Source organism: Corvus moneduloides, chromosome 12 (assembly GCF_009650955.1).
Source record: "Corvus moneduloides isolate bCorMon1 chromosome 12, bCorMon1.pri, whole genome shotgun sequence".
Classification (NCBI taxonomy): domain Eukaryota; kingdom Metazoa; phylum Chordata; class Aves; order Passeriformes; family Corvidae; genus Corvus; species Corvus moneduloides.
Genome location: NC_045487.1, coordinates 2178619 through 2204933, shown reverse-complemented (window position 1 = coordinate 2204933; position 26315 = coordinate 2178619). Strand labels below are relative to the sequence as shown.

General features: G+C 44.7%; 1 protein-coding gene across 1 annotated transcript in view; it reads right to left on the bottom strand.

The window, feature by feature from the left end:
* Positions 1-26315, bottom strand: part of ZCCHC14 (zinc finger CCHC-type containing 14) — a 49653-nt gene that overhangs the window by 4275 nt on the left and 19063 nt on the right. The window contains exons 3-12 of the mRNA XM_032121451.1: positions 11668-11741; positions 9010-9081; positions 8694-8803; positions 6600-6694; positions 6456-6510; positions 5724-5997; positions 4365-4456; positions 3233-3360; positions 2770-2910; positions 1234-2700 (exon numbers count right to left, since the gene is read on the bottom strand). Of these exons, the coding sequence (XP_031977342.1) occupies positions 1234-2700; positions 2770-2910; positions 3233-3360; positions 4365-4456; positions 5724-5997; positions 6456-6510; positions 6600-6694; positions 8694-8803; positions 9010-9081; positions 11668-11741 (2508 nt within the window). The remainder of the gene's footprint in view (positions 1-1233; positions 2701-2769; positions 2911-3232; positions 3361-4364; positions 4457-5723; positions 5998-6455; positions 6511-6599; positions 6695-8693; positions 8804-9009; positions 9082-11667; positions 11742-26315) is intronic.

Below are 26315 nucleotides of genomic sequence, written 5' to 3'. Positions count from 1 at the left end.
TTGTTCAATGGAGCCACAGAATCCCACAATGGTTTGGGTGGGAAGGGATCTTAAAAATCATCCAGTTCCAACCCCAGTACTTTCCACTATCCCAGGTTGCTCCAAGCCCTTGGACACTTCCAGGGATCCAGGGGCAGCCACAGCTTCCCTGGGCACCCTGTGCCAGGGCCTCCCCACCCTCACAGGGAAGAATTTCCTCCCAATATCCCATCTAACCCTGCCCTCCTTCAGTTTAAGGCCATTCCCTCTTGTCCTGTCAGTCCACACCCTCGTGAAAGGTTTGGGAGACTTTTAATAGGAATTTAATTAATGAAATTAAATGCAATATAAAAAGACTTCAGAGTCTGCTGCATTTCTGAAGTTCTCCCACTCAGGACTGACGGGCCAGCAGCTCTGCTTCCCCCTGGCCAATACAAAACCATTTGCCACAGGAATTCCCTCAGTATTTACCTTTTTCCTGCTGTAAATTGCCACCCAACGCCTGACACTTGTTAATTTATGGTGTTCAAACTGTTGAGACCACATAAAAATGAATCCAGGTGAAGGCTACAGACAAGGCAAAATGTCAAATGGAACCTCAGTGCTGTTCACTCAGTTTGCATTTCATTTTTTAGCCTACACCACTCTCAGACTATCTCAACATAAGACAATTGAAACAAAAAAGAGAAATGGGACTAAAAAGTGCTCTTGGTAAAGCAGCATTTTTCTTTTAGCTGTTTCCTGCCCAGAATAAAGGATTCAGCTCTCTCCTGGACAAGCCTGTGCTCTAAGTGTGTATGCAACATGTCCTATAAAATAATTACAGCAGCAAACAGGACCTTCAGGAGTGTTTGAACAGCAATTCTTCATTCAGGTTATTGTTTTGGGCAGGAAGGGAAGAAGAACACAGATTTCAGTTTCTAAAATTCCAGGGGAATTTACAGCAATGACTGAAGCTGACCTGGCTGACAGGGCCAGAAGCAGCAACAGCAATTCTGCTGCAACCTGTCCACAGCAGCTCCCTCCCTTCCTTGATGTTTCATTCCTCCCCAAAAAACAGAGCCAACCCCATAGAGCACACCTGAGGCCTCGCCTGGGCCCTCCTGATGAGGCTGCCTAAAATTTGCCAATAGCTCAGACCATCAACTTTGTTAATAACAAAGTATTTTCACAAGCCAGAGATTCCAAGATGCCGTCAGACCCCGTCCTGTCCCGGGGCAGGGCTCAAGGCCACACTCTGTCGCCCACCTTTACCTTGCCGATTGAAATCCATGGGCGGCTGTTTGCAGTCCTGAGCTCTGTGCCCGCTGGCCCCGCAGTTGTAACAGGAGAGGTTCCCGTTCTTTTTGTGACTCGACCCGTTGCCGTTGCCCATCATTCCCTGTGCCTGGTACACCCCGGCCGTGCCCGCCATAAAGTTCTGCATGGGGGGCACGGCGAAGGTGGACTGTCCGGCCATGACGGAGTCGGGGGCCAGGCCGCTGTTGTAGGCCGTGTGCACCACGGGGAACGTGGTGCTGCTGTTGTACTGCTGCGTGTTGATGTAGCCGTTGCTACACAGGGGGTTGAAGGGCAGGAAAGGGAAAGTAAACATGGAAGGTCCTGAAAAGGGGTGCTGGAAATAGTTGGCGTAGCTGACGGTCATGCCGCTGGAGCCGCAGTTGCCGCTGCAGCCGCAGGAGCTGCACACCATGCAGCCGGGCGGCTGCGGCGGCGGCTGCTGGTGGTGGTGGTGGTGGTGGTTCTGGTTGGGGACGGGGACACTCCCGGCCGAGCCGCTGCTGCTGCTGCTGCTGCTACTGCTGCTGCTGCTGCTGTAGAAGTTGTTGTCGGCGCCGGAGGAGAGCGTGGGGCTGGAGCTGGGCGCGGGGCAGCTGGGCAGGTTGGCCATGGTGGTGAAGGACGGGGACGGGTGGCTGCTGGAGGAGGCCGCGTTGCTGTTGGCGCAGAAGCTGCCCTGCATGGGCGCCACGGGCATGCTGCTCATGGCAGAAAAGGCAACTTTGGTGTTGGCTGTGTACAGAGCAGTCCGGGGGTTGATTATTGCAGGGGACACCGTTATTTGCATATTACTGGAGCAGGAAGTCTGTCCGGCCATGGCAGAGTCGGTGGGAAGAGAAGACGACACCAGCAGTTTGATGGGCGGACGAGCCACGTGGAAGACTGTGCTGGACGTCACCGTGGCAGCAGTGCTCGTCTCCACTATGAGTCCTGGCTGCTGGGCTGGTTTGATCACTCTGTCCAGAGTGGAAGCGTGGACGACTTTGGCCCGAGGCCCAAAGTTCATGGTGGAGGTGGGGGAGCTGCTCTCGGCACCCCCCGACAGCACCTGCAAGGGCTGGTGCGGAGAGGACGCAGACATGACATCCACCACAGCGTTCCCAAAGCCCTTTTCCATCTTTATGCTGCCCCTGGAGCTGGGAGACACTTTATTCCTTTCTTCTAAAGTCAAGAGGGAGTGCACAGAGGACGAGAGCAGCTTCATGTCTGCAGAGCCGCGCTCTGGTTTGTGCACGGAGCTGAGCATGCGGATGGGGGTGATGTGTGAGGGGGTGGGGGACAGCATCTGCATGGGCAGCGCGTGGTGGCCGCCCGGGCCCGAGCCGGCGTCGTTCTGCACGGGCAGCACCTGGGCTGTGGGCCTGGCAGAGCTCGAGGGGAAATGGTTCAGCAGCATCACCGGCTTCTCCTTGTCCGAGGCGTCCAGGTGCAGCTCCAGGCCTGGGGAGAGAGGAGCTGTGAGGACAGCCCTGGGCATGGCAGGGGGCACGGCTGGGGGGCTCTGCTTACGTCTCTCGTTCTCCTCGGCGCTGTCCGAGCTCTCCTCCCGCGTCTGGATCCCCATGGGGCTGGAACTGGAGCTGGAGTACTCGGAGGAGCTGCCCTCCCGGGGCAGGGGGTGGGCTGGCTGATCCACGTCCACTCGCAGCTCTGCAGGGACAGGGGTGGGAACACGGGGGTGACACTGGCAGCAGCTCAGAACACCCACACAGCGATGCTCAGGATTTACAGAGATACATCAGAGGTGGAACAGTCCGACCACAGCAGCTGCCTGTTCCCACCAGAGCCATGAGGAAGAAACTACTTTTTATTGCCCCCAATAATCACTGAAATCAGACTTTTTTCTTGCTCCCTATTAAGCCAATAGCTTTTGGAAGATAAAGCTTGGGGAAGAAGCAGCACAGGAATGAGCTGACCCTTGTGTAAGCAGAGCTGAGCACAAGGGTCAAAGCTGTGTGCCTGCTCCCCTTACCTGCGGCGTGGTTGCCCCGGATGCTCTGGATAGGCCCCACGTGGGAAGTGGGGGGAACCCTGGCCACCCCACTGCTGGTCACTGAGGAAGGTGTGGAGGGGTTTAGGCACCGTTTCTCTGATTTCTCCCTAGGGGTGATGGAGAGGAGTATGAAGAGACAGAAACTGGCTAAGACACAACCACAAATCCATTTCTGATTGAACCCGAAGCAGACAAAGCCCATTAAACAATCCACTGATGCTGTGCTCATTTCAAATGGAAACACTTGGAAATCACACCAGTGCTGACCATAACTGCCAGCAGTTAGGGTTGGACTATTTGCCATGTGATTACAACACTAATGCTCTTATCTGTCCAGGGTAAAACATCACCAAACCCTGACTAAACTCTAAAATTCTGTCCCATATTATGGCAGCGCATCCCAAACCCAGCCCTGCACACCAAACCCAAAGAGAAAACAAATACAGTTCCAAGTTTTCCTTTTCCAAACACACTCTGGAAAAACTAAGACTGCTGAAAAATGCTGCCAAGGAGCTCTGATAAATGGGCACAGATTTGGATTTCTAATTGCTTTTTAAGGAACAGTAGTAGCTGCAGAATAAACGCTTCCCAGTAAGTGGAGATGCACAAACCAGGACAAGCTGTTGCATCAGTGTCCCCAAAGGGCTGTCACAGCTGCCTGGGGTCACTGTGGGACACTGAGGCAGCTCCCAAAGTAGCTGTGCTTCATCCACATGGATTGGAGCCAAAAAATTGTCACTTCCTAGGAGAAAAAAGTCCTGCTGGACACCCTGACTTTGGGTGTGCATCCCCTGGGCTTGCAAATCTTACAGCTCCCATCAATGTCAGCTGGGTGGGAGCCCAAAATCTTTGCAATAACCGTGACACAAGTTTAAAAAACCCAAAAATAATGTGTATATTTTGTGTATTATTTTAAAATTTGGTATCCTTATCACAACCCTGAACAAGCAGCAGTAAACCAGAAAGTACTCAATATTGTTTAGTAAGGGAGATAAGCATCATCCATATCTCCAGGTGGGAATCCTGGTGGGTTTGTGGTCTGGGAAGAAAAAACTACTGTAAAACTTGCATTTTTTGACCTTTAAAGAAAGTTCCCCCAGCCCTCACTTACTTCTCCAGCTCTAGTTGGGTCTTGAGCTTCTTCTTTGCTCCCATGGTGAGGGACTCAAACTTATTCAAATCTTCCTCAGTAAGACTCAGAAACTTGGAAAGCAAAAACATGTGCTTAGTTTTATAACCTGGAATATTCTTATTCCCATTTTCAGTGAAGAGCAATTCCAAAAGGCAACTTTAAAACCATTTTTAAATTCAAACAAACCCTTTACTCCAGTTTTCAATTATAGAATCAATGTAAAAGGAAAGCGTGGGGGACTGGCATGAAAAAAAGAAGACCTGTAGATTTAATTTAATTAGGAGTGTGCTTATATTAACCAGTCCCAATAAAGATGAAATAACTTGTGAACATATTAAAATAGAATTAAATTAAAATAGAACTTGGTGCTATCAGTGAATTTAAGGATCTTAGAAAACCACTCCAGTTTTCCCAGTGTGTCATTTACCACAGAAGCGCAGTGGAAAATATACACCCATAGTAAATTTAATAATAAAATATAGAGATAGATACAGACATTTATATTAAAATGTAATTAAAATGAAAGCCAGTGAAGTATGCATAATAACAATTGCTTTTTAAAAATATACTGGAATAGAGAGTTTTACTACTTTATTAAAGAAAAAAAACCCCAGTATATTTCCCTTCATATAATGAAGAAAATTAAATCAGAAGACTCTGGTAAGAGATTAAAATTAAAGCCATAAAATATTCTATAACCAGCACAAAGCTCAGCCCAAGCCGTCCCTCCACTGGAGGGCGTTCCAGGCCAAAAGACAGAGGACAAGGAATTCCCCAGTGGAGCTGGGAAAATGCTCTAAAACGTTGTTCAGATAAAATCCAGCACACACAGGTGTTATTTGGGACTCTTACAATGCAAAGAGATGATTCTTCCACAGGAATTTCTGCAGGAAACAGAGCTCACTCACTCATGTTCACATTCATGCCAGAAATCTCTGGAAATCTATTTTTTAAAATGAGGATAACCAAGTATTTTGGGAGAAAAATCAACCAAGAAGCAGAAATAAAGAGAAATCAACATATTTAGGTATCTACTGCACACAAAGGCATGTTCAGGGGAGCCAAGGCGAGCTCCTAAGGCAGCATCCAAGCTGGATCTCCAAGCATTCCATCAGGAAGCCTGGGAGAGGCAGCAGCTGTTGGACAGCCCTGGACACAACACAGAGAGAAAACAGCAAGAAGGTTTTCATCAATTTATTACTGCTCTCAGAAAGTGAAAACCAGAAATCAGAAAGTGAAGTGCCAGAAACTTGTGGGATCCTCAGCACAGATGTTCCCAGCCTGGAGAACATGGGGATAATTTAAAAGCTGGCTGCTTTCCCCCATTTCCTGCCCTACCTTTTCCATGGTGAGCTGTTTGAAGACAGGGTAATACTTGTGCAAGCGCAGCTTCCTGAGCCAGTCCAGGATCCCATTTTGCTCCTGTGTCTGAGGGGTCTGAGGGCTGGAAGACATCAGCATGGATGGAGAGGAGGTGTCCATCTGGGAGCGATAGCCCAGCGAGGAGCCGGCGCCTCCGGAGTGGGAGCAGTGGGGCAGAGCAACGGGAGCAGCAGCCGAGTGCTGGACGTGGTTCTGGGAGGACTGAATTCCAGCCACCCCACATATAGGTCTGAAAAACAGGAGCAGGTTTGGTTTAGCACATTGGATAAAAGCTGTGTCACCCAGAGTTCAGCTGCTGCGGCCACAGAAATTGGGATTCTGGGAAAAAACCGCCCCGTTGGAGCCAAGGTACAGATTTGTACCTGCCCTGTTCCACAGCTCAGTAAAACAGGGCAGTTCTGGCGAAGGGTGAAGCTGATCTTCACCTTAAACAGAATTTTCCTTCAATTATCTCCTTCAATAATCACAGATATTAAATATTCTGCTGCCTCTCTGTGATTTAAAAAAGCTTTTGAGAGAACGGCCGTTGCATTGTTAAAAAGAAGTGAAGAAGCCCAAATATAATCCTATGGAAATTTTTCACCTTTTCACACAGAAGTGGCAAAAGAAGCCACAATACTGGCTCCTTGGAGAAAATGAAAACTGTCTCTTAAAGAGAATGAGTTGTATGCAAGATAAATATTTCACCTTCCAGATGTTCCCAGCGTAGTTCCGACTTTATACAGGGAGGGGTTGCCAGGATCTGGAAACAAGGAACAGTTACAAATAGCATCAGTTTAGGAAATGCACACCAGCACAAAAAAATACTTTTTAAACTTTATTTCAACTCACTTGAGCTCTGAAGTTGCTGTGAGGGAGATGAAGTGCTGAAGAACTTCCTGACGTGGTCGTTTTTCACCACGTGGGAAGGGAACGGGGCCAGGTACCTGCAGCAAACAAAGCCCCTGCTCTGTTAGAGCCTCCCAAATCCATCAGGATTGCACTCTGGACAGCACAGTTGGAAGTTAGATTGGAAATTTAAAAGCTGAAACACACCATGCAATTCTGAACTCTGGGAATTTATGGATATTCTTATCCTTAATACCAAACCCTGTTACTTCTGGGTTGTTCTCACTCCGTTGAGTGTTTCAGCAAAGATGCCTCTCGCTTAGGAACCCTGAACACTCCTAAGGCAGAAAATGTTCAAATGTAAACTTGAAAATTGCCTTTCAAATGCAGGAACCTGAGGAATATAAAATAGAGATGGATCTGTTATTGAATTTCCTCCTCTTGGAGATAAACAGCAGATGCAGAGTCTGGCAGTTTAGGGAAAAACTTATGTCACGTTTTCCCTGTGCCTCTTTTAAGAGAAAAGAGCCCTTGTAGCAGCATTTCAGCACCTAAAGGGGCCTGTGAAAAGGCTGGAGAGGGACTCTGGACAAAAGGATGGAGTGACGGGACAAGGAGGGACAGCTTTGAGCTGGAAGAGGGTGGATTTAGACAGAATATTGGGGAGAAATCCTTCCCTGTGAGGGTGGGCAGGCCCTGGCACAGGTGCTTTCCAAATGAGCTGCGCCTGCCCCTGGATCCCTGGCAGTGCCCAAGGCCAGGCTGGACAGGGTTTGGAGCAGCCTGGGACAGTGGAAGGTGTCCCTGCCCACGGCAGGGGTGGAATGGGATGAGCTTTGAGATCCCTTCCCACCCAAACCACTCTGGGATTCCATGAAAAAACACCAATCTCCCACAACTCTGCACCTCCACGTGCCCAGAGGTGCTTCCCAGCTGGAAACCCCACAGTTCAGCGCTGCATTTCACAGCTGAGCAGCACCTCAGAGCAGCTCCTTCCCCTGCTCCAGAGCTGCAGCTGAGCCCTGGCAGTGCAGGGTGCTGCTCCATTAACCCAGATTTGGAGAGGCTGTGGTTCCTCAACAGCAGCCACACACATTCCCTGCAGCTTCCCGAATTCTCCTTGCAGCCTCTGCTCCTTGGAGCACAGCAAGGGAACGGGAATGATGTTTGCCATGAAAAATAATCCAGGCATGCACCTGCTGGCTGCTGCCTATGGAAAACCAATATCCACCGTGGCTTAGGGAAAATGAGTGTAAAGCAGAAGCTCTAATGAAGTTAATTAATATTTTAAAGTGTCGTTTAATAGTATAATAATATCATATTAAGATCAGAATAATATTAACATTACAATAATCTCAGTTTGCATAGATACAGACAGTAGCAGCTGAAATGAATTTAAGTCCCTCTAATTTTCCTAGGAAAATCATATTTAGAAAGAGAAACCTGATGTGATCTACCACAGATTATGATATTTAAAATACTGGTTTATATTAAATAATGGCCAGATATTTGTGATAATTTAAGGAGGTACAAGCTAAGGCTTCAAAAATTTCTTAGCTGTTAAAGGCTTCCAAAAATTATAAATATCTAATGATATCTAAATACATACCTAACATTTTTAATTAAATTAAACACCACAACAACCTAAAACAACTGAGAAAATAAAAACTCCATGAAAGGGGAAAGGGGAAAAAAAATCCCCACAACCCATTCCTCAATACAGATGGGTGACTGTTCAGGCTTCTATTTTTTTCCTGAGTTTTGAGCGATTGTTTTAAGCAATTCTGGTTATTTTTGAGTCCAAAACAAACTTTTGCAGAGCCAGTGATCCTCTATTTGTTCTTCACAAGGAATGAGGAAATATCAGTTCTTCAGTAAGCTTAATACAGAATATTATTACCATCTGTATTTCTGAAGAAAGAATTCCTGAAAAATTGTTATGCACTGGAATTAATGGAACATCAAGGAAAAAAGCTGAGGATCAGGCTCTAATTTCTTTAAAGTAATTTAGAATATGGAGATATTTCTAGTTCCTGTTTATTTCTTGGTGAAAGAAGCCAAGTGTGAAGATAAAAGCCCCACAAAATCCCGGCATACCTCAGGTCTGATTCCAGGTCCATGTGGTTCCGTTCCAGGTAAAATGAATCTGGACCAGCTAAGCAAGGAATGAATTTCTCCAAGTTTTCTTCTGGATACAGCTGAGATAGCTAAAGAGGGAGGATATTACAAATAAGAAGTGAAAAGAAGCCTTGTTATTTCTACAAGATTCAAGCCACTGCCAGTTACAAATCAAACATTTAATGAAATTCAATCTGAATTATCTTGGCACATTTTGAAAAGTATCATTGAACAAAATTAGAGAGAGGGACAAAACATTTTTTCATTTTCAAAGTGTTTTTCTTTTCATCTTTACCTTTGAAATAAATTCAGTCACTTCAGCAGAAGATTTGGTTACCAACGTCACCGAAGAATCAGACCACAGGACCTTGGGGAAGAGCAAGAAGGATTTGGTTTAGTAATTATTTTAATTTGGTTCCTAAAAATTCAATAATTGGCATCCACTGTCCCTCACAGATGTTGTGATGGGTGACATCAACAAGGAAACACTTTTTTTTGTGCACAAGGACAAAATTGCTGCCCAATTCTCGCTGTTTTTACATTTCACACTACTCTGGATGCTTGGAAAAGCCTCTCGGAGTTTACACAGCCCTTCCACACTGCAGACATCCAGAGTAAAGCAACCAACCATGGAGCAATGGAATTTTTTTTTCTCATTATTGTTAAAGAAAACAGCTGCTTAGTAGGATCTGCTTTCCAACAGGAACGGCTCCCCCCACACAAGGCTGCCTGTTGCTAATTAATCAACTCCATATGCCACGTGAAATTGGGAATGGCAGCAAAAAACCAAGCAAAACCTTCTCAAGGAAACCTGGAGCTCCTGCTCCAGACTCCATCTTGTCCATGCCCTAAAAAAAGGGGAATATTCAGTATTTATTCCCACACAAACGAGTCACGACATCCTTGGATATTGAAGCACTTATTGCTTGGGAGGTGAAGTTTAACTGAGCCAAAAGTCAGGATTTTTTGGCATGAGGAACATCAGTGTGAGTCAGGCCAGGGATGAATCCCTATGGATTCAAAATATCCATTGGAGGCGTCTGGGAGGCATCTGGATCCATAGGGGAAGGAGCTGGGTGGATGTTTCGGGATCACAGAGCAGCCTCTCACATGACATTAGTTTCAATGACAACTCAAAACATACACAAAGTTTTTCCAGCCATCCAAAAGCTGCCAAAAAAAGAGTGGGGAGAGGAGAGGATTTCAAAATATATTACATAAGGGAGGAATTTCCTCTCGGCAAAGCTGTTACACAAAAAAAAGGGGGGGAAAAAAAAGACAAGACAGAAAGACTTGAGCAGTTTTACCAAGTTTGTGGGTTGCTTTTTTTTTTAATTTGTTGTAAATAATTTTTTTTTTTAAATTCATGAGGAATTTCAGAAAATACAGGAAACTCTCTCTTTTTTTTCTAGCTCTGTAATAACCCAACAATTGTCACGACTTCTGTTTTAACTTGGATTTTCAAGACTTATAAAACAATAATGTGAACTGTAAATGGGGGAACAATAGCACTGCGAACACTAAACTGCTTCATCCATTGACCCGCTATTCCCGAGCTCCTAAACAGAATAAAAACATTCCATAATTGGGTTTTTAACCCAGCAAACAGCAATTTATCAGCTCAGCTGAAGTCTCAGCTCTCCCTTCAGTTCAAGCTGTCAAGGGAAACACTGGGTACAGTAATTTCTGTTATTTATAGAAAAATTTGTAATAGGAAAAGAAGTTTCACGAGATCTTAATTGGAGTGGAGACAACTGCAGGCTTCATATGGAGTTTGAAAAGCCCTTGGAAAAAATCCTGTGTGTGATCGATGACATTTGGAACAATCGGGGATTCAGGAGATTCGGGACATTCTCCATGAATCCAAGCCTGCAGAGGTTAATGCTGCCAACATCCCAACAGATGCTGAGCTGATGCTCTGCCCTGGCTGGGAGTTTTAAGGAATAATTTGGTGAAAGTTGTGGATAATTGGGATTCTCCTGCCCGGTTCCTTTTGGGTTCTCCTTTTCACACCCCGCATTTGGCTCCGGGACCTCATTAAACAAACCAGAGATGTTTTCTGGGCTGTGCATCCTGGATTTTGGAATACTTCATTCCAACTGGAGGAAAAGCAGTTTGCCAGCTCCTCAGCAGCACCCAGATCCATCCCTGCCATTCACCCAGGGTTTCATGGGATGAACTCATCCCTCCACCGGAATTGGGAGCAGCAACCCAAGCTCCAGAGGCTGCGTCAATCCGGGGGGAAGCCACTTCTCCTGGTGGTGTGTGGTGAACCACACTCATTCCACAGGCACTGCTCTCACTTCCACTCGGAGTCAGGCTGGCTTCAGTTCACAGACAACACTTCCTGTGCTGCCTTTCCTGCTGGATTAGCATCCCCTTTGCTGGGAAGTCTTTTTATTCCCTTTGGAAACGCTTTTAGACCATTGTGAAAGTCCCCTTCCAGTCAAGTCCCCCAACTCTCGCTCCACAGAGTTTTCCTCAAGCCCTGAAGAATTTCCAAAGCTTTTCTGTACTCTCCAACCTTTTGGAACCACATCCCACAGGCTCCCTCCCTGCCTCTTTCCAGCAGCTGTGCCCTCAGAGCCCCACATTGTTCTTTGTCCAGATTAAGATTTAAATTCTCTCTGGCTTCTGCATTCCAGCAGAAGAATGGACATGGATATGGGTAACCATCCTGTAAGTGTGGCATCATATTTCCCCCTAAATAAACACTTTGCCAAGACTTCCTGCATTGAAATAACTTTTTTTTTTTGCCAGTCCCCACCTACCAACCTCTGCACCATCCACAGCCATTTATGACTTTCAAATCATTAATTAAAAACTACCATCTATCCCAAAGGAGCCCTGCTAGACCAATTTTTGGGATCCAACGATAAAGTTTGAGAATTTCCTTAACTCCTCCTTAAGAATTATCCTCCCTTCTTTCATAGCAAAGGAAACCCAAACTTACCTCAAAGGAATACTCAACATTTCTTTCATTCTTCTTGTGTGCCAGTCCCTTTAATTCCACTTTTTCAACACTCACTACGGAAAAACAAAGAGAGAAGAAGAATGAGGAGGATATTCCTAAATACAGGCAGAAGTGATGACTTTTGGGAAGTGCCAGGCCTTGTTCTGAGAGCATCCCATGACCTGTGGAGGTGTTCCAGGTGCCCAGCTCTGCCTTCTTCCCTCGGATAGGAATGTTGGTACCACCGCTCCGTGCTATTTTCACTTCCAGCCTTGGGAAAGCTTCATTCCAAGCAGTTTCAACCCAAATAATCCACTCCAAGCAAAGCTCTTTATTTCCTCCTGGCCTTATCACCCCACTCATCGCTGTAATAACACACTACACACACACGGAATTATCTTAACAACATCAAGGAATAAACACCATCCCTCCCAGGGAAACTGGGACAAAGAAAAAGTCTCCATGTTTTCAGGGCCTGGTTTTACAAGTTCAGTGTGGTTTTATGGCTCTGTTGACATCCTGACTCCTCCCTTCCTGCAGTTTCACAGAAATTTCAGCCTCCGTTGGAACAAGGTGTAAGTAAAAACAGGATTTGAGTGTGGAAAGGATGGAATGCCAGGACAGGTCACTGCCTCTATCCCTCAGCCTCTAAAGACACCATCTTACACGTCAGGTATTTGATGTGCTGAATTCTTGGAGACTCCCACTTCCCAAGACGCCCTGACCAGGAACTCACCATGAAAAACTTTCTAAAGATTATTTCATCGACTTTGTATTCTCTTATAAATGTCTCCTGCATTTTGACTGCACTCATGGGGATACACACACGGATTTTTTCTTATAAAAAGCCAATTTACATTGGCTTAAAACTACAAAAGCAGAATTATCCCAACCCAAAGTCACTAAAACTTTACCTGTGAGTGACAGGTCCCTGAAGGGACATGTGCTGTGCATGGTGTGTTTTCACTGAGCAGTCCTACCAAGCAGAGCCCAGAATTCTGTCGCTTTATTTCCAGAGAATCACCATTTACAAGCTATTCACCTGTTTTCAGAACTATTTATACTCTCTATAATCAGTAAGACTCAAATCAGTGTTTATCACATGGAACTTCCTCCTAAGTGCCCACCAAAACACTGCAGGGCCGAAGTTACAGCAGCACCATTGCAACAGGTGCCACCTTCCTTGTCCCTGTCCCCAGGGAGGCTCCACCCAAAGCCACCCTCTTGCCCATCTGGAGCTTGAGTTCCCTCTGTTTCCCAACAGTCATGGCCTGAAGGTTTTGTTGGGGCCTTTTAAATGTTTTATTGTGTCCTCAGAGAATCACAGAATCCCGCAACGGTTTGGGTTGGAAAGACCTTAAAGCCCATCCAATTCCAACCCTGACACCTTCCACCATCCCAGGCTGCTCCAAGCCCTGTCCAGCCTGGCCTTGGGCACTGCCAGGGATCCAGGGGCAGCCACAGCTGCTCTGGGCACCCTGTGCCAGGGCCTCACCTCCCTCACAGGAACGATTCCTTCCCCAATTTCCCATCTAAATCTCCCCACTTTCAGTTTAAAGTCATTCCCTGTGTCCTGGCCCTCCATGCCTTGTCCCCAGTCCCTCTCCAGCTCTCCTGGAGCCCCTCTAGACACTGACAGGGGCTCTGAGCTCTCCCTGGATCCTTCTCCTCTCCAGGTGAACACCCCCAGCTCTCCCAGCCTGGCTCCAGCCCTCAGAGCATCTCCATGGCCTGCTCTGGACTCATTCCAGCAGCTCCTTCTTACATTGGGAATCCAAGAGCTGGATGCAGCTCTGCAGGTGGGGTCTCAGGGGAGCACAGCAGGTCCTGTTCACTTAAAAATGCTGCCACCTGGGTCTTGGCTGCTTAAAAATCTCTTCTTTGAGTCCTATATGCAGTGAAAATTTTGAGAGCCTCCAAATTCAGATCTACAGATGTTTGTGCCTGTCTTTACACGGAGAGAATGAACGTTCCTTTTCTGGTCCCCACAACTGTTCCTCCTCCACGTAATTCCCAATTACAGTTCCATCAATCCCTGAGCTTATGAATAATGGCAATTCATTACTTACTACTTTCTCCTGCACATTCTGCTTTTTGTAGAGGTTTGTTCCTTTCAAAAGATTTCAGTGGGTTCCTCTCACGCTTCTGAAATGATTTTGTGCCACATGCTGAGCACCACAGGGATAAATCTGCTCCCCAGACGTTGCTGAGCCATCCAGACAATATTTAGTGGCATGAAGGTTTGAACATGAAGATTTGAACATGCAGAAGGTTAATTAAAAAAAAACAAAAAAACAAACCACCTCAGTACATTTATTTAAGAGAATTCAGAGCCCCCTGAATTGTGATCACAGTTAAAATGCACTGAACATTGACTGGAATTGTTAAGTACTACAGGATTATAATGAGAAAGAATGTATAAAATGGATATTGAGAGGGGAGATGTGGTGAAGCAGCTGAAGGATGAGCAAATAACTTGCAGAAATCCTGGTGTCAACTGCTGCAACATCTGGTTTTGAAAAACACAGCCGGTGTTACGCAACATTTGTTGTTTATAGCAAACCCAGCATCACTTTCCTGCAACTGTTCTTATCATTTGCTATTCTAAAGGATTCAAATCCCATCTCTTCCAGTCATTCATTTTTCATCTCCAGCAATTCAAGCAGAATTGGATTACCCAGAGACATAAAATCAAGCTATTCCTGTTTTACTCTGTGTGTTAATAACAAACCTTAAATCACCCCTGGATTTTGTGGTGCTGACAGTGACACAACCTTTTCCTGCTCAACTTCTGGGCTGAACTTGCCCAGTGAATAAAATCCACTGCAGTGAATTTATCCATGGAAAATGATTGCAATTAGAAAAATGAACCTTTAGGTAAAGATTTTTGCACTGATCTTGTAAGATTAGGTCTGTTCTAGAGCATGAAATACAGTTCAGTGTCCTGCAGGACTTTAGGGACAACCAACTGGATGATTCCTGGTATTTATTATACACACAGTTCCAGGAATTTTCTCCCAGCTAGCTAACACCACAAAAAGTATCACCTGCCTAAAGAAATCTTGTTTAATTTCTCAAGTTGTATGTTTTTGTTCTGTGGCATCTCACCTGTTCTTTGTGTTGTTTAACTTCTGGTTGGTTTCATTAAAATAACCTTCCTAAACCTACCCTGAAGCTTAACTTTATTCAATCAGTGATAAAGAACTCCAGAAGAAAAGGTGCCAGCCACCAAGCACAAGGGAGAAAAAAAAAAGGGATTTTTATTTACTGCTTTTACTCTCAAAAGCTTAAAGAGCTGACTCTACTCAATATCCCAATAAGTGAGTCCAGGAGCAGAAAAACCTTTGTACAGAATTAAGGACACATGGTACTGATGTCTTTTCAGGACGCTGAATTCAGCAAAACTCCAACTTCCCAACCCAGGGGATACAAAAAGGTAAAGTTTCTAATTCAGGAGATTCCCAGAGTATACTTGCACTGGCAAAGGGGCACACAAGGCTTTTTGCTGTGGAGATTTATCCATAAATATCTGAGAAATTCCAGCAGGTAAGTGGAACAGCTGGACGAGATCCCCCAGGAAAGGGGGAGAGGAAAACAAAGGGGGTTGGAGAAGCTCAGGGCTCTAAGAGAAGCTCCAGCGAGGCTGTGGCACCCTTGGTGCTCCCAGAATCTTCTGGCATCATTCCTTAAAGGTTTTTTAAATTATTATTATTATTTGCTGCTTTCTTTAAACACAAGAGAAGCATTTTCCATGCAGTTTTTAAGTGCATTTCATTGTATCCAGCATGGAAGGCTGTGTGTGGAATACTCCAGCACTGAGGCACAGCCAGGAATCACAGCCAGGACAGGAGCTACGTCATCTGTCTCCTTTTCAAACACTCCCTCCCACCCCCTTCCACAACATCCAGGGAAAACAGGTCCAGGGAGCTTGAAGACATTTTATTCAGGTCTGTTCTCCTATTCCAGACAAGGATTTTCACCCTTTTGGCCGATATTGGGAGCATTTCTCATCTGCTCAGTTCAGGGCTTCTGTGACAGGACACAATTCCCTCCCTCTGCTCATGACCACATGTTAAATCCTTTGGATTTCTTGCCTCCACCTCCAAAAAAGCAGAAGCTTGGAGCTCCTCCTCTTCCCAAAATGTCAGCAGCTACACAAAGCAAAAGGCCAATTCCAACCCTTCAGGATTTGCCATTCCTGGCTGGTCAAGGTCAGGGTAAAACCTGCACTGGACATAGGCAAGGGCAGAAGAGACATTTTGGGAAGCCAGCTCAATATCCCATTGGATATTGATCTTTTTATATTTCCCTCTTTTCAGCTTCTGGATCCATCCTAATAAAAGGGTTAGACAGATCAGTGCCTCAATCCCCACTAAGAATTTTGTGCTCCTCCTGAAAAAGTAAAGTAATTCAAGATAAAACAGGAGTGTTGATTGTGGCCCAGCCCTTTTCCATAAAATCCAGTATTTCACCACTCCATACCTAGGCTAGAAGTTTTCCTTTGATTAAATCCCTGGATGCAGGCTCAGTTTGTGTGGGATGTAGCATGGAAATGCCACTCTCCAGGTGGCAAAATCTGAGTCTCCTGAAACTGGGTTGAACATCTTGGTTCGTGGTACTTGACCAAAAACAGCAGAAAGGCTGCAAGTTATTTTTAAGCTGGGAAAAAAATCCTAAGTAAAATCCTTTCTATAGGAGGCCATAATCATAAATGATGCCTCTGGATTAAAAGATTTATTAAATTCTCATTCATGAAGTTGTACCTTCATGGAAAGAGGCATCAAACACCACGACAGCAACTGAGTTTGTGCTGAAAAAGTGGAACAAAAGGGAACTCATAAAATCCTTTCCACATCCCTGTTTACACAGAAGTGGGAAGAAATGCAGCACCACCACTTTCACATGGCATCTCCCCTCAGCGTGCTGAAGAAATGCTTCCAAAGCAGCATTACCCAACTCCTGCTGCCCATTAGAGGCCAAGATCTAGGGAAAAAATCCCACAGAGGGTCTTCCACAAACCCACCAGGATTTATATTCCCATAGATACAGGCAGGAGGGAAGGGAAACAGAAAGAAGAGTTTATTTGCTACAGGCAAAGCATATTCACGGCAACAAAACACCAGAAATTAAAGGAGTTTGTGGGGCTTTTGTTTGGGTTTTTTTGCTGCTTATAAGTATCAGCTTAAGAGAGGTTTTTTTGGCTGTTTTGCAGAAAACTTCCTGCTTTCACTTTTCTACTCTTTCTAAAGCTTTTTATCCAGGCTATGATGGGGAATGCAAAAAATCAGGATACCCTCTTGTTCCCAGCACACACATTGATCCTCTTCTGCACAAACACACAAGGGCTGTGTTTTCTCATCACTAAATTTGATTTCCCTGTCTCCTACTTCTCAAAATTTAAATTATCCTATAACTGGAATATTGAAGGCCTGAGGAAATCCTGCAGAATCAAATATTAGGTTTTGAGTCTGTAGGATGAGGACTGAGATCTAAATACAATCAACACCTTTCAGGATGCCAAGAAGTTGCTGTTGGTGCTATCCCAGGATCACTTTGGTTGGAAAAGAGCTCCAAGGTCATCGAGTGCAACCTGTGACCGATCCCCAGAGCACTGAGTGCCACATCCAGTCATTCCCTGGACACCTCCAGGGATGGGAACTATGACTCAGGAGCTCAAATCAGGTCAGTCTCATGTTTATTTACTAAAACTCCTTTCAACAAATCATAGAATGACAATATTATCTTCTAATAGCTCTGTCACTAAAGCCAAGAAAGAGCTGGCACTGCTCATCTGTGCCTGGGATGATTTCAGAGGAAGATTTCCCTGGAAGAGCATCCCAAAACCTGACTTCAAACTTCCAACCTTGCCTCCAGCAGGCTCTGACCCCCTCAAATCTGGAGAAGATGACACTGAAACCATTCAGCTTGAACTCTGCTCTATTCCACAGCCAGCAAGAACACACCTTGGCTTGTTCCATGACACATTAACTCCTGCACAAACCATTCCTCCCCGGACATATCTAATCTGCATCACCTGATGGGCCAGAGTCCAACTGCAGGAGGAACAGGAGGTGCTCCTTGCTGTAGGAGGGCTGTAGGTACAGAAACTGCTGCTGAGGAGGCAAAGAACATCAAATACATTCTTCCATGTAACTGCAGCAAACAATTAAAAGGCATAATTAACTTCATTGACGAGCCATGAGCTTGTCTATAGAGATACCAGAGGAGAAAATGCTCCCAACTCAACAGCATCCAGAAGTGTTTCAAATATTCCCTTAAAAGGCAGGGAAAACAGGCAAAGAAACAAAGGTTTCTTTTTGAAAATAATCTGATTTTGCTACTTCTAGAAAAGGCAAATGTAGGAGTAGATGCAACAACTCTCTCTGCAGTTTGTTGCATTGACTTGTCACGTGAAAATGACCTTTTGTTATTATATTAGTGAGAAGTGACATCTCTGACCTCTCCAGGAGGATAATTTATAAAGATATTAACCTGTTTGCACATCCAGCAGTGGTTATGGATGGACAAAACACCGTGTGAAGAGGCCTCAGACACTGAAGTGACGCCAAATACTCTCTGCAAATATAAAGCTTCTGCTTGCTAAGGAATACTTAAATTGAATGTTGAGATTGAAAAAATCAAAGTTTAAATTTAAAATATTGAAGTGCTACAGAAAAAGGAAGATCCAATTCGAGTTGGGCTCATTTGGACCCTGCTCAGCGTCATAACAGGATCCATGTCCAGTTTTCTGCTGGTATCCCTTAAAACTAAAACTGGATGAGCAGACGACAGCTTTTCCATGGAAAAGGAAGGTGCAGCTGGGAAAAAACTAGTAAGCAAACAGAGCAGTTTTACTAGTTAGCAAGAAAGTCTTCTGGCTGGCTGCTCCCCCACAGGAAAACCCTGGAAATTAAAGTTTCACGGACAGAATGAAAAATTTCTGTCAGCAGAGGAAAAGCTCTCAGAACTGGAATTTTCCTGTGCGAAAAATAAGGGTTCTTCCAACATACAGAATATTTAAGATCCAAACCAACACATACCTCCACCATGAGTTCAGGTGACAAATCAATCCTGCTTTAATTGAAGAGCAAGACTGGAACCTATGAAGTGCAGTATTCCACAGGAAATAATTATACAGCTTTTTTTAAAAACTAAGGCCATGAGCTGAGTTTTGGCAGCCCAGAAGAAGCAATAACACGCTGGGGTTGTAGCACTCACCCCAAACAAATGAGGAATTTTCATGCCCCTGCTATTTCCTCACTTTGGCTGATTTTAGCTGCCAACTAAGTGACCTTCTTATGTTTCTCCAAAACACACGGATATTTAAAAAAAAAAACGCCTGTATATCTCAGCTTTTAACTGAATTCATGCATTTTCCTGAATGATCCTGTCAGCACTTCAGCCAACCACAAAAGTCAATCAATCTAAAGATGGGTTGTGCAATTTCCCTGGATTCAAAAGCTTCACTAAACCCCAAAGTGCCTGTGCTGGAGGCTGGAGAAAACTCCCATCTGGACAGGAAAATGTAAAACCCTGAAAGAGCCACTCAGCTGCTTTGAAAAAAATCGAGACATGGCTTCAAACACTGTTTTGAAGGGTTTTCTTCCCAAATCCTTGAGGCCAGGAGCACTTTGCCTCCCTGCTCCCTCCTGCCATGGCCACTGAGCACACAACTGCCTGACAAGTTACCGGTTTTTTTTCTTCTTTTCTGAGGCCAGAAAAAGTTTTTGCAGAATAAATTACCCAGAAAGGGCTGCTGGATTGGCCGTATTTGTGAAACAGCTCCTAAATCCGAGCACCAACACATGGCACTGAGCAGGTGCTGGGCCTGGGAACATCCAGCAGGATCTGCTGCTGAGATATGGAATAGTGCTCTGGGTGGAAAAAGTTATGGTATAGAGCTAGGAAAGGCTGCAAGAGTCTGAGATGAGGGACAGCCCAGCAACATATTCCTTAACTCAAACAGCTCTAGCTAAGCATAGCTGCAGCTCTTCAGGATATCAGGCAGAACACAGGGGAAAAGGAATCCTGGAGGATGGGGTTTAACACCATGGCATTTCCAAGCATGATTTTAGGTAAATATGTGCAACACTGAAGGTTGAAAGGTATCCTACAACGAATTCAGACATATCAGTCACAGTGAGAGTCTAACACGTGCTCAGATTTTGTGCCCTGGGGGCTGCATTTTTAAAAGATTCCAGGAATTTAATTTGCACACTGTATTTACTGCCTAATTCCACCTGGAACTGCAGCTAATGAACTATTTGCATACAAGTGAGAAGGGCACGTGTAAGTTTTCAATGCAGCTCTGGTCTTTGTTTGCTCAGGGATGCAGCCCAGTGACTCATTTTCCTTCTCCCAGTCAGCTCAGAAACATGGAGGAGAATTCCTGCAACAGTGACCAAAACCCCAAACTCTGGGGTGAAGGGCAGCTTCAGTAACCATTAACATCCAGCCTTGTGCAGGCAATTTAAATAAGCAGGCTGCCTGTGTTGAATTTATCTAACAAAAACATCTCTGAAATCAAGAGAAATGTTCAACTTCAGATATAAATAATTTTACTTTCTGGGTAAGCAAGACGCAATTGTATATTTAGTCTGGTCTTATCTGATGGAGTGCTTATTTTATTTACTATTCTTAGAGCACTTTTAAACAAAATGTTGGCTTTGTTTCTCATTCTTAAGAGAAGCTTTGCTCATCACAGAGAAATCTCCTGCTTTTCCCCAGAAAGGATTTTCTCTGGCACATAAAATTCCCTGAGCCCCCTCAAACTCAAGGTGAGCCTCATGATTAATTCTGATCTGAATGTTGTATTCACCTACAAAATTACACATGCAAAGTCAGTTTTCCGTGGAAAACTTTACTTTTTTTGCTAAAGTGCAGCAAAGCCCAGAAACCCCAGACTTCCCTAAATCCCAAAGATCACCAAAGGAACAAACCCAGTTCAGCCAAAGCCTTTGAAGTTTGAGGTCTGCACAGAGCAGCTGCTTACCCTGAGCTCAGAGAGAGGATTCAAACCTCAGAAAGGAAACCAGAACAGGGAAAAAGTGACACATTCAGGTGGTCACCACAGCTGGGGATCTGAGCTGGTGTTTGAAGTTCGGAGCAGTGTCCTAAATACCAATGGACAAATTGAGTCTCACAGCAACACACAGTGAAATAATGCACCAAAGCACCTTTGGGTGCAGCTTGAACGAACTACAGACCACCTTTGCTGGAGGTGAGGAAAACGGCAACTGAGCTAAGGCTGTTACTACCCATTAGTTTTCCTTCATCACCCACGATTTTATTCACTTAATGAATGAATAAAGCTGATTTAAGACCACTTAGCTAATCATAATCCACTGCTGCTCTATTAAAACACCCCAGCCCTCACTGCATAAACCCAATCCCAAGTGCATCCGATGAGGATTTGCCCAGCACAATTTCAACTTTTAGAGACCCCAAGGCAGGAGCTGAGTGCTACATATATAAATATACATTTCTCCCAACACAGAGGGGCTTGTTTCCCAGCCCGAGGGTGCAGTTTGTAACCATATATCGGCATGGCTGGAGCCCAGAGGGAGGGGACGAGGCCGCAGCTGCTCAGCCAACGTGCCCTGGCTTGAAGGGCATCTGGTGCTAAAACACCACAGCTCCAGGATCAGATGGCTCCAAGGATTCCTATCCCTACCCAAAGGAGTTAAGAGATTCCAGCTCCAGAGAAAATGCAGCATTTCAGTCCCCAAGGCAGATGAACCGAGCAGCTTGCCTGGTTTGGAAGGGCTGCTGCAGGCCAGCAGGGTTTAATGCTCCTGTAAAGAAGCACGTGCTGTTTGCTGCATTTTTGAGACTGGGCTCAGCACTGGAAACTCATGACTAAGGCTGCAATAACAAGCAGCAGCAAGGACAAAGTCGTGTTATAGCAGTTTCAATTTTTATTTTCTATTTTATTTGTTAACAACAAAAAAAATTCTCTTAGCATGCTATGTAAAAACACCAGACTAAGGGACTCATGTGGAATAGAAAAATCCTTGAGTACAGACAGTCTTGCCAAGAGCCACAAATGCATTCAAGTGCTCAGTTCAGTGAGAAACAAATATCCCTGCACAGCCACTTCTGTGAGGTTCCCCTTTTGTGGCAATTTTTGTGTCTCTGTTCTCAGGCTTCAATATTCTTGTTCCCTTTTCTACTTTTGTACAACTCATTGTTCCTTCTTTTTGGATGCCAGACAAGATTTGACCAGTGATTCAAAGAGAAGAAAAGTTCAAATTCAGCAGTTAAACTGATTTGGAGACACTACACAACTACTGGACAGCTATAACACATCTATGAGGCAAATACAGAAGGGAAAAGACCAAAGTAGATTTTATTTGCCAGGACAATGAGAATGCCCAAAAACTGAGCTAAAAAGAATGGAAAAAAACACCAGACCCCATCCACTAAAAAACTCAAAGCCCTGAAGCTCTGAAACTCCACACTTGCCAGTAGATCCTTTAGCAGGGCCTACAGAATGAAACAAACCCCCACTTCTAGCAAAAATTACTGTTTAAAGCTCTAGGTCCCCACTTTCTTTTGCAATAGCCGGATATTCAGCAAATCCCTGAACTATTTAATAACAGGAACAGGAGGGAATACAAACTTGGAGCTCTCCAAGCCACTGAGACCTATTTCATACCTGCTGTTTTTGCAGACAAATGCACTTATTACACTTTTCCTCGGACCTGTTCACAAGGGTGTGATTGCAAACAACTCTGCTGGAATGATACACCTGGAATAATTCACCCCCAGGAGTGGAAAACACAACAGGGAGAAACTCCAAAGGCCCTGTTGTGTTTTCTGCCATTTCCTTTCAGCTGGGGATATTAATGATGTAATTTTAGCAGGGCTGCCCCTCTGAGTGATGGTTAAAAATAGCACCCGCACCCTCCACTGATGAAATGCATCCACTCCAGGCAGGGAAGTCGTGCAGCACAGCAAGTCCTCTCCTTCTTTTTTCCAGGGAGAGATAAAAGAACAAGTCAGAAAGCAAATGAAACATTAACCTTTTTGCTTAGCATTTCTGCGCACCCAAGAAAGAAAATTTACTTTAATCAAAAGTATTGTCTTGCATAATTACAGCCTGTGACTCTCCAGCTTAAAAGAACAAGAGAAAATGAAATTAGAAATGAAAATTCAAAGCACTAAACAATGCCAAAGTTGACTATTTGTCTCCTCTACTTGTGTGGCACAAAGGAACAGATCTACCATATGGATCAGATCCACAACTCCATGAAATGCTGTAGGGAAGTACAAGGGACCATGTTCACATGGGTTTGGGGCAGTATCACCCCTCAAACTTCTCGCAATTCCCACTACCTGCAATCCCCGAAGGAGATTTCACTCTCAATTTACTCCCTAGAATCAGTCCAAGAACAGCTCCAGATGCTTCCCTTCCCCAACAGCTGTCCAGTCTCTTCATTCAGGTCTCAGGATCAGGCTCTGCTCTGGCATTTTCCAACACATGCCATTTATCAAAACTACATTAAGCTGCCATTAAACACAAGAACACAACTTCCTTTAAACAACCCCAAAATAACTGAATTAATGGACAGAATTCCACTGCTTTGACTCTTCTCAGCTTTGTTCTTTCATATTATGGAATGGTTTGGGTGGGAAGGGACCTTGATCATCGCATCCCACCCCTGCCATGGGCAGAGACACCCTCCACTAAGCCAGGCTGCTCCAAGCCCCGTCCAGCCTGGCCTTGGACACTGCCAGGGATCCAGAGGCAGCCACAGCTTCTCTGGACACCCTGTGCCAGGGCCTCCCCACCCTCAGAGCCAAGAATTCCTTCCTAATACCCCAATCCAAACCTATTTTCCTTCAGTTTGAAGCCATTCCCCCTTGGTCTGTCACTCTAGTTCCTGATGGAGCCCCTCTCCAGCTTCACTGCAGGTTGAACAGCCCCAATTTCATTTATTTATTATTTCTAATTCCCAATATCACCCGTTGTTCCAGTCCTACAATATCTGCTATCTTTTCCCTGCTGCAGTCTGATTCTTTCCAAAATTACAGCCTCCCATATCCGCAGAGAAAAGCCCCCCTGTGAAAATTCCAATGCTGACATCAAAGGCAAGCAAGAAACCTCAGATTTATTTTAAATACCCAGAAATTTTCAGGTCTGGACCCAAAAGTCTCTGAGAGATGACACCATTTTTAACTTGTATATTCAGATACCTGTAAAAACTCCAGGTACTTATTGAAAAAATTATTCTACTTTAAGCCTATTACCCTCAGCTTTTGGAGGCAAGAATTCATCTAAATGGAAAGGCAGATGGAAATGAAAAATATGCTTTGGAAAATGGGGGGATTTAGGAATAAACTGTTAAGGGAAGGCAAGGAACATTTACCAGCCAACAACTAACCAGCTGTAAAAGCTTCCTAAGCATGACACGCACCAGAAAATTGCCATTTAGTCATTAGTACAGTGGTGACAGTATGTAAAATGGGCAGGGAACCTCCTGATTTCTAGGAGTACATGTGAATCACTCCTATTTTCTTCTCTAAAGTGGCAATTTTTATCCAATTTCGTTTAAGGGATAGATAGGATAAGCAAGCCATTTCTTTGAAATTCTTTCCTAAATTCTTGCATGCCTCTGTTTAAGATGGCAGCAAAACGGGCTATTTCAGAACAGGCATTCCCAGATGTTCCAGGGTGCTGCATTCTGAAGGCACAAGGAACAGCTGAGCATTTCTGAACATTTCTCCCATCCCTCATTCAATCTGCAGGCAGCAGACATGGGAATGTCCAGCCCCACGGAGCCATTTCCCATCAGGTGGCAGCAGGAATGAGCCAGGAGGCAAAAATCAGCAGTTAACATTCACCTTCTTGGGTGGTTTTTTGGGGTTTTAGAGTCTTGAATTACATATTTGTTATCCTTCAGTAATTTCTTAAAATTCAAATTTCATCTCCTGCCTTTAATTAAGGATTTTTTCAGTAAAAATGCAGGTTTAAGCATTAGTTCCACCACAGGAAAAGCTCTCCCAACACCTTTTTTATTGCCTCAGAAGATGGGCTGCATGAAGCCACTGCCATTAAGATCTGAGAAAAACTGGTTTTCTCCATTTAATGCAATTTTAATTAAAAGCTGAAGTTGCTTTGTTGTTTCCATTACAAGGAGAAGGTCATGCTGCTGTTTCCAGAGCTGCTGAGGTAATGACCATTAATTTTACCTTCATTAACAACTCATGTGCCACTGAAGGCACTTCCAGGACTCCATAGGCATGGACTGGGAAATGGGAGAATCCTTCTAGGAATGCACATCCTACATATGGCCTCCAGTGCTTCTTGAAAGCCACGGAAAAAGGCAAATAATATGAAATGAGTTTATAATCTCACAGGAGATATTGATGACTACACTGTCCTTATCCAAGATCGGGAATGTGCCTGAGGTAAATTCTTGGCACAGATGGATTTACCAGCATCCTATTCTTAGAATTGAAATTTTTCAGAGTAGCTTGATTAAATCAATTATAAACAAAAGTATTATCCAGCTCCCACTGAAGCCAAACTGAAAGAACTTCGGAGTACTCCAAATTAAGTGTTCTTTGTCAAATCCTATTGTAGCAGAAAACTGCTCATTTCCTAATGTTTAATAAGGAAATTGTGTTGTCCAGCACACAAATCTTTATTTAACACAAGGATAAATAAAAGCAAGATGAGTGATGGGGCTCTGAGTGGCCTGGGCTAGTGGAAGGGGGCAGGAGTAGAATGAGATGAGCTTTAAGGTCTCCTCCAACACAAATTCTGGGATTCTATGGATTACCAAGGAGCAAAGCCTTATTTCCATGGATCCATGCTGTACCTCAGCTGTTCTTACCTCTCCTGGAGGAAGCATGAATGAGTCTCTTCTATCCAGACACAACTGTAAATAAAATCTCTAAATAGCTCTATCAAATTTGAATGAATTTAATCAACAGGCTCAGCAGTTAATTAGGTAGGGACCAACAGCTGCCCAAGCAGAGTGATTCCACCTCTTTACTGAGGAAAAACAAGCAGGAAGTCCAAACAAGACTAAAGTTAGAGAACCAATCAGCAGCTTCAGGATAAGGCCCTCAGGTAAACACATCATACCCATTATTTTAGGGGAATATGTGATCAAGGCATATGGTGTAGACACAACTAAAACTGCTCGGAGGAAATGAAAGAATCCTCTGTGATACGAACTCCAAAAGAGCCACGTAACACACAGAGCATCACTTTCCACTGCAGCTCTTGGCCAAGGGGTGACCTGGCAGTCCTCCCTGTGGAGCACAAAGGGAAGGAATCGGGGCCATGGATTCCAAACCTCAGGCAGAAGCATTTTCAGATTGGCACAGAAAGGTTGTGACAGGTGTTGCATGAGCAGACAGCCAGCAGCCAACTTCCCACCCAGTTAGAGGAGTGTCCATGCTCCCTCCCCTCCCTTTCTACCCTATTCAGCCACCCCAGATCTCTCCTGACAAGGCTCATTACCGGGAAAAGGAGGCAATGAGGGTGACAAAGAAATGCTGACTCCAACCTCGAGAGAGGATAAAAGTTAACTTATTAACAGTTGACAACATCAGTTTGCCAGAGCCCAAGTGCAGCCCCAGGAGTGAGGAGCTCCACTCCCAGCTCTACAACAGCCCAAGGATGGGCCACTCAC